At 41.9% G+C, this 15000-nt stretch overlaps 1 protein-coding gene across 1 annotated transcript in view; it reads right to left on the bottom strand.

Moving 5' to 3' along the window:
* LOC123514366 (zwei Ig domain protein zig-8-like) overlaps positions 1-15000 on the bottom strand; it is a 65929-nt gene that overhangs the window by 14662 nt on the left and 36267 nt on the right. Inside the window, exons 2-4 of the mRNA XM_045272237.1 lie at positions 7444-7685; positions 6938-7059; positions 4559-4647 (exon numbers count right to left, since the gene is read on the bottom strand). Of these exons, the coding sequence (XP_045128172.1) occupies positions 4559-4647; positions 6938-7059; positions 7444-7685 (453 nt within the window). The remainder of the gene's footprint in view (positions 1-4558; positions 4648-6937; positions 7060-7443; positions 7686-15000) is intronic.

The raw sequence follows: 15000 nt of genomic DNA, 5'->3' as shown, positions 1-15000 counted from the left end.
TGGCGAGAGAGCGAAGCGTTTCAGAATGCGGAAGACGATTGTGCGGTGGTGTGCCATCGAGTAATGAGGGTGATTATGGCAGTCCTTTATTTTTTTTTTCTTTTCCAGCGTAAGCAAAACTCTTTTTACGTTTCTGGTAGCATATGAACGGGGAATGATTTTGCGAGACTAGAGCTGTGTTGTGCTGCTTATTTACCAATTATTTATGTGTACGTGTTCTTGGTGTTTTCAGGTTGAGGGGGTGAGAGTTAACGATAGCGGTTATGTCTATTTTTTTTTCCCACCGCAAACGAAACACATTTTGTAATTCCAGTGATGTATGAACGAAGAAAAAAAAATGTTTACGAATGAGTTTTGAGTTCGTCGTCTTGCTGGTTTCTGTGTCGAGTCAAGAGAGAATTTGCTGCAGCAGGTCCTGAGCTGCATGGTCCGTGACGTCATGGTGCTTTTCTACTGTACCAGCAAATATGACGAGCATCTGTGAATTTTAATCCTCTTACGAAAGGTAGACTTGCTGTGAATTCCCTTTCGTCAAGAAATGCCAGGGCAAAACAAGCTCGGAAACTTTATACACTTTTTTTGTAACCTTTTTAATGAGTCGGCCAAAGGAAACTCATTATTCGGGTTTATTCAGTGAACGCTTTCCTGGCACTATTTATATTACTATGGTACTCGCACGGTCACGGTCACTGATAGAGGAACCTGCACCAACATTCGCTCTGTTTAGTATCTTTCCTGAATCTTGTGTACTCTGATCTGCTGAAGAGTAAAAGATTGTGGGAAAAAGTGAACGTCAGTGGAAGCTTCACCTCGACTATACAACTCACCTTTTTTTTCTCTCTCTCTAACTTTTCCCTCTTTTTTTCACCACATTTTTTTTCTCTTCCCATCATTCCTCTTCCATCCACTTTCTTCTCTCATCCTTCCCTTACTACTTCTTATATTTTCTCGTTCTATATCCATCCCTTAATTTTTTTCCCAACCTACCCTCATCTTTTCTCTTACCATCCTATCTCCACCACTCATCCTTCCTCTTTCCCATCCCTTTTGCTTCCTTCCTTTTCCCTTCCTAATCTTTCTTCACCCTTCCTCTTTTCTTATCCATCCTTTCTCCCAGACGTCATCCTTCATTGTTTTCCTCATCTACGATACCCGAAAAAGACGAAGGAGAAAGAAAATAATGTATAAAGATAATGTGTCTTAGTGAGTGAATGAATATACAAACAAACGAAAAAAAGACTAGATGAATGAAGGAAAAAAAAAAAATAGAACGAAGAGTAAGCAGACAGATGATAAACATGGAGATAGTGATAGGTGATGATGAAGATGGTGGTTAATGGGATCTAATGGTGACAGTGATTGATGGTAATGGCTGTTGATGTTGTTAATCAGCACTAAGAGCAAACCTGAGTGCTGCTGAATATATAATTATGCCTACAATAAACCTGTGACTTACCCCCTCCACATCTCCCTCTCTCTCTCTCTCTCTCTCTCTCTCTCTCTCTCTCTCTCTCTCTCTCTCTCTCTCTCTCTCTCTCTGCCCCCTCTCCTACACACACTCCCTCCTCTTCTCTCACCCCTTCACCTTCATGCCGATATTTCAATTGTGTGAGTGTTTAAGTTGAAGCCACATACAACTGTTAAATGAATAGATACAGCCATAAAATCAAGGAACTGAGGTGACAGAAATAAAAGCCAAAAGAGATAGGTAAACAAAGGTAGAGAAGTTCCATTAATCCTGCTCCAGTGAGTCTTGATAATGTAGTGTAATAGTAACAGAAGGAGAGATAAACAAGCAGAATTAAAAAAAAAAAAGACAAATTGACAGACGAACTTATATAAATAGGCCTTTTGTCTCTCTCTCTCAGTGATTTATTCTTAGACTGGATCTTTCTCATGTCAAATTAAAAAGAAAATAAAAAGAAGAAGAAAGAGGAAAAGAAAATGCCGACAAAGACATATAATCAGAGAGAGAGAGAGAGAGAGAGAGAGAGAGAGAAATAAGAGAAACGAGAGACGAGAGAGACAGAGACAGACAGACGAGAGAAACGAGAAACGACAGACGAAAAACGAGAGACAACGAGAGACAAAGACAGATAGAGACACTGAGCTAAATACTATCTCTGGACGTCTCTAGTCCTTCACGAATCTCAGCACGAAGGGAAGGAGAGAGAGAGAGAGGGAGAGCAAAAAAATAACTACATTACTTTCCTGAGCTGCACTTGGGTTTCCGTGTCGCTTCTTCGGTCCGGCTAACGAGGAAAGAGTGCTCGGGGAGGTGGAGGGAAAATGGCGTCAGGTGTGTGTGTGTGTGTGTGTGTGTGTGTGTGTGTGTGTGTGTGTGTGTGTTTGTACGTCTGTTAGTATGTTTGTTGATTTAATGAACTATGTATTCTATTTACGGAGTTCCAAATCTCTCTCTCTCTCTCTCTCTCTCTCTCTCTCTCTCTGTGTGGTCGTTCTTAATTGATATATTCAGAATACTGTAAATAGAAAACATTGCATACTTCCCCCGAAAATAAATGAAATCGAAGGTAAATTTTGAACTAAAACTACCTAGAATGTAATGAAAGACCATTATAGAAAAATGTCAAAAAAAAAAAAAAAAAAATGTGTGTGGGAACGTGTGGGGGGAGGAAAAAATAATTGATGTAGGAATTAGTTTTGCTCTCTTTCTCTCTCTGAGATAACAAACTATCCCAGAGAGTGTAGTAAAAAGAAAAAAAAAACCTGAAAATTGTAAGAAATATTAAAAAGTAAAAAAAAAAAGAAAAAATATTTAACATCGAAAAAGCAGTTAGTATTTCCAGTAAAGGTAATACTAGCAGTGATTACCTCTCTCTCTCTCTCTCTCTCTCTCTCTCTCTCTGCAACCTCAATCCGTAAGATAGCCATTAGTACAAATTACCACATTCATCACATTAATAATCACACTTAACAACTTCAATACCGGGACGTGATTTCATATTTATTCTTGTTACTATTTGCTGATTTTGTACAGCTTCAGAAACTTGCGTGTGGGATTAGAATAGTGAAGACTCTGGCCATTAATCTTCTAACTCCCATAAACCCTTCCTAATGTCTATAAAATGGTCTAATCGTACCCAAATTCATGGTGAAAATGCGTTCCACTATCGAAGGGATTAATGCTCTCTCTCTCTCTCTCTCTCTCTCTCTCTCTCTCTCTCTCTCTCTCTCTCTCTCTCTCTCTCTCTCTCTCTCTCTCTCTCAGCCACAACCACCACACGTTGAATTACCATTAGTACAAACAGTCACACTCATTATTAAACCCCGCCATGCTTTATACTTGAGAAAAAACTGTTTGGTGGTGGAGGGATCAACATTGTTCGTCGGTGGTGGTAGTGGAAGGTTGGGGAAGGCGGATAGCAGGGCGGCCACAGTGCAATAAGACAAGCCACTCATTCCCAAGGCACGATAGGAATTTCTCTTCAGGACTCTAAGGAGATTCCAAGCCCAGGATTTGCTCTTAAGGTGAAAAAGAAACAGCTCTCTGAAACCCCATTACTTGCATAGCTCATGGCCTTCTTGATGTATTATTATTATGTATGTTACTGGTTTATTTACTCTTGTACCCAATTAGTGTGATTTTGCTCTCTCTCTCTCTCTCTCTCTCTCTCTCTCTCTCTCTCATTATGTTTCCTTGTTACTGTTTGATGGTTTTGTTGATTTTCTCCCTTTCTTTGTTGGCTTTTATCCTTTGTTTCCTTTTCCTTTTCTTTCCCCTCCCGGCACTTCTATTTTTCTTGTTGTGCAAATTCCTCTCCTGTAATTATCCTCCATTTCTTTCATTGTTTTGCTTTTCCATCTCTTCTTTTCTCGTCCTAGATTCTATTTTTTTTTCTACTCGCTTCTGGTTTCCTCTTTTCCTTTATACGTCATTCTTTGTTCTGTTTCCATGTAAGTATAATCCGCGTGTGGTTTTAGATATTTTTCGTTGTGTTTCAGTGTGTTTCATTCTTTCGTTATGGGCCAATTGGTGTCTTGATTAATTTTTTTTTTGATAACTTTCTGTCTATCTTTTTTTCTTGTTAACTTCTTTCTTTTCTCTTCTTTACTTTGTTGTTTTTGCCACTTTTTAATTTACGTTTTCTTTTCCTTTTTTTTTATTATTAACTAACACTTTCCTTCCTTTCATGCCTCTTCTCCTTTCTTCTGTCATCCTCTTGGCCTTCTCTATAACCCGTTCTTCATTGTAATTTCCTGCCTATAATATTGTTTTTCCTCATTGTTTTTTTTTTTCTTTCTTTATTGGCACATTTTTCCCCTTTTATTAACCCCCCCCCTCTACCTTTCCCTGCTTCCCACTTGTCACTCTCTATTACTTTTTTTTTTTATCCTCCCTCTTAATTTCTTCCCCTTTACTTTTTTCCTTCCTTAGCTTCATTATTCCTGCCTTTTTAACTTTCTCTTCGCACAATTTTTCCCAAACTTTCCACTTTGTCACCCTGTGTTACATTTTTTCCCTTCCCCTTTTTCTCTCCCTTAATTTCCTACGTAGCCCAAGTTCCCCTTATATGCTGTCGGTGTTTGCACTCACCTAGCACCTCGAGGCGGATGAGCTGGGTGATGGTCGGCTTAGTGTTGATCTGACACTCGTAAATCCCTGTGTCATTAGCAGACGGCGACCTGAGGAGGGAGAGAAAGGAGGTGAGGGTAAGGAGAAGCTGCGTCATTGGTGCTGCAAGCTGGTCTAGTTTGGTTTAGTTTGGGTTGAGTTGACTGGGTTCTTCTGTGTGTGTGTGTGTGTGTGTGTGTGTGTGTGTGTGTGTGTGTCTCTCTCTCTCTCTCTCTCTCTCTCTCTCTCTCTCTCTCTCTCTCTCTCTCTCTCTCTCTCTCTCTCTCTCTCTCTCTCTCTCTCTCTCTCTCTCTCTCTCTCTCTCTGTGTGTGTGTGTGTGTGTGTGTGTGTGTGTGTGTGTGTGTGTGTGTGTGTGTGTGTGTGTGTGTGTGTGTGTGTGTATGCTCGTTTGTGTGTATGTGCGTGTGTGTGTGTTTCATTCTCTCTCTCTCTCTCTCTCTCTCTCTCTCTCTCTCTCTCTCTCTCTCTCTCTCTCTCTCTCTCTCTCTCTCTCTCTCTCTCTCTCTCTCTCTCTCATTCTGTCCTGCCTCTTCTCTCTCTCTCTCTCTCTCTCTCTCTCTCTCTCTCTCTCTCTCTCTCTCTCTCTCTCTCTCTCTCTCTCTCTCCTCTCTCTCTCTCTCTCTCTCTCTCTCTCTCTCTCTCTCTCTCCCTCTCTGTTTCTCTATTTTTGTTCCTTCTTTACACGTGCTGTTATTATCTCTTTCTTTCCTTAATTATCCTTTTTAATGCCATTACCTCAGTCCTCCCTCTGCGTCTCTCTCAGTCTTTATCTCCTTCTTCCGCTCCATCCCCTGCCTGGTGTTTTTCTTTTCGTCTTCGTATCCTTTTCTCCTCTTTCTTCTCCCCTGCACTTTTCTCTTTCCATTTTCTGAGATATCTCTTGTCAGCCTTTTTAAGATTGATTTAACTCGTCTCTCGTCTCCTCGGCCTGCCTTTCTCTTGAGCCTTCCTGCCTCAACCCGTCTGAACAGCATGCCTCACAAGTTTTCCTTTCCATCTTATCCCTTCCAACTTGCATCTCTGCCTTTTGCTTTTTTTTTTTATTGTGTATGGCTGTTTTACTCTTCTACCTCCATCCAATCTTCTGTATGACGTCCTTCTGTTTATCTAATGGCATCCCAGTCTTCCCTTATCCTCATGTGAATCTTCTTTTCTGTATGTGCATATATTTTGTTTTTTTTCTTTTCAAACTCTCTTCTCTGTTTCATTACTTCTCTCTTGTGTGTCTTAATCACCGTTTGCTTTATCTGATTTTTTTTTCTAAGTTAGTGTACCCTTGTTTTTTTTTTTTCTTGTATGTTTTCTTTTCCTATCTCTGTATCTCATTTTCTGTTTTCTAAAAATTCATCCTCCTCTTCCTCCTCCTCCTCCTCCTCCTCCTCCTCCTCCTCCTCCTCCTCCTCCTCCTCCTCCTCCTCCTCCTCCTCCTTCTCCTCCTCCTCCTCCTCCTCCTTCTTTAATCCTTCTCCATTATGTTTTGTCTGTTTACAGCATCACTGTTTATCTAAGGTGGTCCTCTCTAAGCTTCGTCATCTCTTACCTCTTTCCTTCCCTTCTCTATTTTGTTTTAATTCTCCTACTCCACTCTCGCCTTCAGTCCTACTCTAGTGTGTGTACAGCATCTTTGTGCATCCAACGCCGCCCTCCTCGTGTCTTATTCCTCACTTGCCTCCCTTCCCTGCTTGCATTCTCCTTGTATCTTTTTTAAGGCTTCTCTCGTCTTCTATTCACCAGTCCTTCTCTTGCCTATCCATAGTATCTTTGTTTATCCAGCATTAGCCTCCCTATGCTAGTCTTTTTGTTTTTTTTCTTTCTCACTTGTATCTCTCCCCTGTCTTTCTACCTTTTTATCTCTCTTCTGTATGACCTTCCTCCTCCTTTGTCTGCAGCATCTTTATCCAACATCATTCCTTGCACTTTGTCTCATCTATATCCCTCCCGTGTTTGTATATCATGTTTCTCCCTCTTTTCTCTGTGATCTTTCTCCTCCTCTATCTCCTTCAGTTCTTCTCTAATTGTCTATAGGATATCTTTATACAACTAGTCTCTTTTCATCTTTTTCTTCACCTGCATATCTCCACTGTCTACCTTTTGTCTCTCTAACTTTTCTATTTGATTTTCTTGCTCCTCTACCTCCTTCAGTAGTTCTCTAATTTTTCTTTACCATCTCCTTATTGAACATTTGTCTTGTCTTTTTCCTCACCTGTATCTCTCCTCTCTATCTTTTCTGTTTGATTTCCTTGCTCTTCTACCTCCTTCAGTTCTTCTCTAAACACGCCTACAGCCTCTCTGCTTATATAAGATCGTCCTCTCTACGTACCCTTTGTCATCTACCTCACCTGAGTCTCAAGAGCCACTCGTTGCTGCCGTCGTCGTGGTGCACCTCAAACCGGTCGTCGTTGGTGAAGGTGAAGCGGCCCACTGTTAGAACGTGAATGTCGTGATGCCGCACCCACGACACCTGGCGGAGTGAGGAGAGGCGAGATTCAGGTATAGTGTAGAGTTCAGTGTGTAGATAAGAGTGACTTGTTATTTGAGATGTTGAATGAGATGAAGTGGTGCTTTGGGTGAGTGTTGGAGGGTATGAGGAGAGGAATAGGGAATGGAGGTAGTTTGGGTAAGAGGGGAGTGGGAGAGGAGGAGAGTGAAGAAAAGGTACAGGTGAGTGTAGAAGACTGAAAGAAGAATGGGAAAAGGAAGTGCCAAGGTAGAAGGGAATGGAAGGAGAGATGAGGAATGGTGAATAGAAGAAACAGCACTGAAGTAACAGAGAAAGAGAAAAAAAATGAGAGAGAACGAGAACAAGCCCGAACGAGAGAAAAAGAGAACGGAAACTGATACTCACGGATCGCTGGCCTAGATTGTTCACGACGCAGGGAATGAAAGCAGTTGTCCCGGCATAAGCATAGACTCTGTGAGGCGTAACTGGGTCGATGTAGGTGGCCGTGGCTGACACCCGCCCTGGGAAAGAAGTCTTGTGCGCCTCTATGGACTCTGGTATGCTAGCGGTGACGGACGCAAGGGCGTGAGGGTCCCGTGCTGCGCCTTCTGTAGCGTTGTCTTGCTCCCCGCCCTCCATTAACAATCCTGAGGTGGAGAAGACGTAGGTGAAGGTCACGGTTTAGGTACTGGTGGAGGAGAGGAAGAAGGAGCAGTGATGTGGTGATGTATGGTGTTGTAGTGGTGTTGTTGCCGCTGCTCGTGCTCCTATTGGTGTTGTAGGTGATAGTGGTGGTGATGACTGTGTTTTGCATAGTGGTTCTGGTGGTGGTGATTGTTTCCCTGTTGTTGTTGTTAGTGTGGTGCTCGTGGTGGTCATGGGTGTTGTGGTAGTGATGGTGGTGGTGGTGGTGGTAGTGGTGGTTGTGATATCCCTCTCTTTGGTGTTACTTCTGTTGTTGTTGTTGCTGCTGCTTTGGCACGGCTGTTGTTCGTCCCGAGGGTATTATTGAGTTAGTGAAAAAGGAGGAAAAAGGGGGAAAAATGGGAATGGTGGTGCGGTGTGTTGAGCCAGAGTACTCGTGTAGCCTGGCGGTCACTGAGCCGGAAACAAAGACTGGCAAACTGTTTCACCGACATTTTTTTTTTCTTTTTTTTTTCCCCTTTTCCAAAATTTTCTTAAACCGCATAGTCCTGGATGGCGAGGAAGACTACTACTACTACTACTACTACTACTACTACTACTACTACTACTACTACTACTACTACTACCACCACCACCACCACTACTTTCCGGGACATATAAGAAAAAGATACTTGATGGCAAACTGGTGTATTTTGTTTATTTATTGTTTGTTTTTTTTCTACACCCACTTCTCTTTCTTTTCTTTGTTATTGCTTTACTACCGAAACTCGATTTGGAAGGCACTTAAAAACTTGAAATGCTGAAGATCTAAAACCTTTCTGGGATATAAAAAGGACGTGACTTTACTAGTATCCAAAGACAACTCGACGGAAGTTAGGGAAGAAAGACACATAACGTAAGGGAAATCTACGTACCTTCACTTCACATCCCTACTCTTAACCCCTTCAACAATGGGACACATTTTTACCTTGAGATTTCAGAAAGAATAGACCATTTTATTGACATTAGGAAGGGTCTATGGAGGTCAGAAGATTAATGGCCACAGTCTTCACTATTTTAACACCCCACATGAGTTTCTGAAGCTGTATAAAATCACCAAATAGTAAGCAGAATGAATATGGAAACGCGTCATGGTACTGAAGGGGTTAAATGTCAACTAATCCTTTATAGCTTAGTATTGACACGGCATTAACAATCTGATGACTGAGTCCATTTTATTCATCTACCTATTAATTTTACAGCCGATTTCCGCCCATCACTTTTTAAATCTAGTGAATGGTTTTAATTTTCTGAGTGCTAATGATAATGATTCGTGTTATATGTAAAATACTTCTTTCGTAAATCATTATATGAAGAGTAAAATCACAGGGAATTGAAATATTGGAACTATTCCTTTGTCTCTCACACTAAGCTGTACGGGGATTATTTGCAGGCAGAGATAAGCTTTACGTCACTCGCCTCAAGGATATAATGTATGGTGTCGCCTACGGAGGGAGAGATAAGCCCTACTTGCTGCCTGAAGTGTGTGTGTGTGTGTGTGTGTGTGTGTGTGTGTGTGTGTGTGTGTGTGTGTGTGTGTAATTCACTGTTTTGATCTGCTGCAGTCTCTGACGAGACAGCCAGACCGTTACCCTACGGAACGAGCTCAGAGCTCATTGTTTCCGATCTTCGGATAGGCCTGAGACCAGGCACACACCACACACCGGGACAACAAGGTCACAACTCCTCGATTTACATCCCGTACCTACTCACTGCTAGGTGAACAGGGGCTATACGTGAAAGGAGACACACCCAAATATCTCCACCCGGCTTGTGAAGCCAGCGCTCTAACCACTGTGTGTGTGTGTGTGTGTGTGTGTGTGTGTGTGTGTGTGTGTGTGAAGTCAACACTAGATATATATATACATCTTTTTTTGTATCCAATTGCTTTTCTGCTTGTTTATCACCTCCTAGGCATTCTCTCTCTCTCTCTTTCTCTCTCTCTCTCTCTCTCTCTCTCTCTCTCTCTCTCTCTCTCTCTCTCTCTCTCTCTCTCTCTCTCTCTCTCTCTCTCTCTCTCTCTCTCTCTCTCTCTCTCTCTCTCTCTCTCTCTCTCTCTCTCTCTCTCTCTCTCTCCATCTACATATTGCTACACATGTACATTTCTGACACTTTTCTTTCCCCCCGGCCATGCGTGTACTGATGCCTGACTCACCTGACTGGGATTAGTTTTACAGGTACTGCATAACCTGGGTATCACAATGCCTTGCCTGGCGTCAAATAAAAAAAAAAATGTACAGGTATCCAGTTCTCTGCGATATGAACTGACTATTGCAGCAAGGCCTCGTTACATACGCTTCGGGGAATTTACGTGACAGAAGGAAGCCAGTGTGTGAGATTGAAATAGTAAAGATCAGGGCAAACGCTACAGGTATACAGGTGACGTCGACGCTCCTTATCCCCGTCTCATTGGCATTTCAGCATATGTCACTTTTATGGAAGATCAACACAGACCAATGGAAAGAAACTCTGGAGAAAAAAGGGCCCTCTGAGGTGATGGTTCCAAATGAAAAGTCAAAAGGATAAGTGTCTTGAAGTTGAAACCCCTCTCGTAAACAGCTCATGTCATACGAAGGTCTTTGAAAATAGTCGTGGTGAGATAGCAAGGCGTTTCGGAATACGTGCCTATAACTTTCTGGTGAGGGAGAGCTGTCACGGATGCAGAAGAGAGAGAGAGAGAGAGAGAGAGAGAGAGAGAGAGAGAGAGAGAGAGAGAGAGAGAGAGAGAGAGAGAGAGAGAGAGAGAGAGAGAGGTCAACACGGAACTGCTGTTGTTCATACATGCACCAAGTCGAGCTGAATCCTGGCAGTGTTTGTTCCTACCTTGTCACCTTGGACGCTGCTATGACTATAATGTATGTGGACTACCTGCACACACACACACACACACACACACACACACACACACACACACACACACACACACACACACACACACGGGCACACTCACGGACACGCACACGGACACACACACGTTACTGCTTCTTTGCTTGATAAACTTTTCAACTTTCTAAAACTCCATTTAACTTGGGGTGATGACTTCCTACATGACCTGCCCTGGTAAAACTTACACGCCGGGTCACGGGTTAACATGGAACCATCAACACCGTCACTTTTTGACACCTGTGTAGCTGCCTCGGCCTGCGTCAATTCTGAATGAAGAGAGAGAGAGAGAGAGAGAGAGAGAGAGAGAGAGAGAGAGAGAGAGAGAGAGAGAGAGAGAGAGAGAGAGAGAGAGAGTGAGTGTGGACATCTGATAATCATTTTCTCTTTATGTTCTAGTCCTGTTTTACATATTTATCTCAAGACCTTTTTTTTCTTTTTTTTTTTTTTTTTTTCCTTTTTTTTCGTAGCTCACTGCTGTGCCCTTTAACACGGCTCATGCAAATGGTGATAGTCGAGTAACACTGACGGAGCATAATCATTTAGTTGAGGCACGTTCACTTCATCACTGTCCGCTGTGTTCTGTGCTTCCATTAAGAGCGTACGTAAATTTCACTGACACTCGGGGATGAGGCGACGGGAAGCGGCAGCAGGCAGAGCAAATTATAATATGTATGAAGATGTTGAATGCCATAAGGTTGCTGGCTCTCCCCGTTCAGCTCATTTGGTATTTGCTGCAACCCATAGCTTGTGTTTTGTGTTCCTTCTCGCCTCGCCTGCAGCGTCCGCGACCACCGCCCCTGCCTTCCTCGCCTCAGTGCAATCAGGGTGCGGGAATAATTTTAAAGAATCAACGAAAGTTCAGGAGCCGTAAAGTGCAAGATTAAGTGGAAGTTATGATTGCGGAGGGGAGTATGCTTGTTGTGTGTGTGTGTGTGTGTGTGTGTGTGTGTGTGTGTGTGTGTGTGTGTGTGTGTGCTGCGTGGGGTATAAGTTCATTAAGAGAGAATAAAAGTTTCTGCTTTCGCTTATCTCTCCACCTTTGTTCCCTCTTCCCTCATCCCTTCTCGCGTGTGAAAAAAAAAAAAGTTTACGAAAGACTCTTTATTACCTCACATCCCTCAGTTTTTCATTACAGTGTGTAGTTTAACGCAAGCCAACACGTCTACTGCTGTTTGTGTTTCCTTTGTGTGTGTTCATGAAAAGAAAATCCACGAAACACACTCACCATTTCATCTTTGCCTCTCACTTTTCATTATTCAGTTTGTTCCTCAAGCATGCTCCTCGGGGCCAACATGTCTGCTGTTGTTTGTTTCTCTTCAGTATGCCAGCGTGCATCATCCAGGAGTGTTACCTTGCACTCTCATCACGTGCCTCATAGTCACTCCACTGCACTCTTTACTCTCGTTTAATGCAGTTTTCTCTGAGTCTTCAAATAAACAGCCCAGGACGCTTTTGGCTTTGAAGATAATATACTTTATCCACCTGTCATCATCATTTCTGAGGAATATATTATCATCCAGCGTTCATCTGCGCCAATACTCTCTCATTATTAATTCACTAAATGACGGGCGCTGCATAACACTTCAAATGATTTTCTTTACGCCAAATTATCATGCATGATTATTCACATTATCTTAGAATGGAGATTTTATTTCCCATCGTTTCATTTCGCTTCAGTTCCGCCTCACATCGTCATAGTTTTACTTTAGTGTCTTTATTAATCCATTTTAATTTCCTTGCCATGCAGTGGTGCGGCGTGGCTCTGCGATGCTGTGCCCTTCCTGTAGCTGAAGGGCTACGGGTTTAAACCAGGCTTACAGTTGTTTCTTACAGGGAGAAATAGCGCTATCTCTCTCGATGGTAAAGTAGTGGATAGAAAAGATGTAAGTGAATAAATGCCATGTAGTCACTGGCACGTGTTAGTCTTGCAGATAACAATGATAGAGAGATGTAAATGCCTATTTTCTCTACAGACACTTCCACTTAGGCTAATTGATGACAACAGCAGGTGGTGGGCTTAATAAAAAGGAGACAACAGAGAAACCCATATTTTTTATAAAGGGATTACCACGTATAGGACTACTGGATAGAGGTATGATAGGAGAATATAGGTGGATATGTTTATTACAGTGTAGGTTTACTGGATTATTGCGGCCCCTCTATGCTCGTAATTAATATCTTATGTAGCCCGAGAGCCATATTGCATTGCTGCTGTGACGATGTAGCTCAGTATGTAATTTCTGTGTCGTTCTCGTAGAGTATCTGAGGCATGATTTATTCTGTGCTCTCAGGCTGCCGGAGATAAGACTGCTGGTGTGTGTTGATAATGACAACTCATGGCAGTTATAGTCAATGCCATCACTCTCCGCCACTCGCCACTTCATCCCGCCAGTCACTCGGGGTTACAGACTGCCACCGCTACTATCAGTTACAGATTTATTACGAGGGATTGCTAGTAAGAGATTTTAAGTCCCGGAGCTTTTGACATGTGTTCGTAATTGGATTTATAGTGAAGGATTGTGTTTTTAGTTTCACCATTACTCAGTTGTTATGAGTTAGAGACCTTCAGATTTTTTTTGGTCATGTGTTTCAAGTCGTGGTGTTTTCAGCCTCAGTATCAGTTAATTTTTCAGTCAATTTTCGCCAGTTGTTTTGAATGAACTATCTTTTATTGTGGGTTTCCAGTCAGAGATAACCTGTCACACATTTTCAGTCAGTTATTTTCATTCATACTTTTCACCTCAAGAGTGTAGATAGGTATCAGTTAGTTCTTCTCAGTCAAGGATCTCTCACTTGGACGTATTCAATCAGGAACTTGCAGACAAACATTCCCAGCTATGAACTTTCACTCAGGCATTATCACTCTCAGCATCAGCCAGAAGTGTTCAGCATTATATAACCCATAGGCATAAACATATATTCGTCTTATCCTGAATACTTTTAACACATTCTCTTAAAAGTTCAAGAGTGTTTATGTAACTATAGCGACAGTTCAACAGAAATTCTCACCCATTAGTGTGAAAAAAAAACATGAGAACCCTGTTAGTCATCTTTGTGGTTTATAGAAGTAGTCCTTATGAGAGAGCCAAGTATTTCAACATATTATAGTCCCAGCGAGTCTCCCTGTTCTTCGTTCCCTTGCCACTATACACACACCGTTGAATTACCGACCTGCCACTCACAAAGTACCGATAACTCTTTGCTGTCACATAACATTATAGAATCTGGCACTAAAACCATACCAGAGCACATTATAACTCACTTGTATGTAGCGATGGTAATTCAGCGGAGAGCTCTTGTCATGCGCCACCACCTTTAAGCTCCACCACCACCACCACCACCACTACCACCACCACAATGCTCCCTTTTCTCTTAGTCTTTTGATGCCTCTTTGTTTATGTCTTTGTGAGTGTATATATTTTTATTCTCTCTCTCTCTCTCTCTCTCTCTCTCTCTCTCTCTCTCTCTCTCTCTCTCTCTCTCTCTCTCTCTCTCTCTCTCTCTCTCTCTCTCTCTCTCTCTCTCTCTCGTCACTTACAAATAATATAATGAAATGGCAACAGTTCACTCCAAAACGATACAAAAATAGACAGCGGCTTATGTTACAAATCCCAAGGTGGCAGCGTGAATGGACTGAATCTTTTCTTGCTCTTATTGTTGCCACACACAAAGCTCGTCAAATCCTGTATGCATTTTTCTACGGGATTATTCACTCGCTTTAGTTTCGCACCTCTTGGTAAATTATTGTGGGCTCGTAGTATTTAGTTTTTATACATGGATTTTGTATTCTTATTTATTTATTTTTTTTTTTTATCAATTCCTACTTGCAAGGAAGGGTTGTTGGTGTATGTATTTTGCTGATGTAAGAAAGAGGGAGGGGGGGATGCGTATCAGCCAAGGACCATAAAAAAAAAAAAAAAAATAGGTCTATCACTGCTTATTTTTGATGTATTAATTTATCTTCACAGTTCTTTTTCATTTCCTAATCTTTTTTTTTTTCAGTTAATTTACACCCTTTTTCTTTTTGTTCATTATGTTTATCTATTTATTTTACACACATTTGTCTGTCTATCCACTTCCCATGCAGGAAATTATTACAAGCGAAACTTACATGGAAAAAAATAAATAAATAAATGAGAAAACATCGTGACTAGAATCTCTACAGACACGTCAAAAGTTAGAACACGATACAACATTTCCTTCAGTCATTAGCGATATTTTCAGGTGATGGATGTTCGAAGTTCCCAGTGAGTCCCAGTCCATTATTGTCTTTTACGGGAGTGTCATAAACTGGGCGAGGAGGAGAGGCGGGGAAGGAGAGCGGCGCCATCTGACAGGTTTCCACTAGCGCAAGACAGGGCAAAAACATAAGTGTCAGGTGTATTTCATTTA

Source organism: Portunus trituberculatus, chromosome 37 (genome assembly GCF_017591435.1).
Source record: "Portunus trituberculatus isolate SZX2019 chromosome 37, ASM1759143v1, whole genome shotgun sequence".
Taxonomy (NCBI): Eukaryota; Metazoa; Arthropoda; class Malacostraca; order Decapoda; family Portunidae; genus Portunus; species Portunus trituberculatus.
The sequence above is the reverse complement of the archived record's forward strand: the minus strand, read 5'-3'. Positions and strand labels throughout refer to the sequence as shown.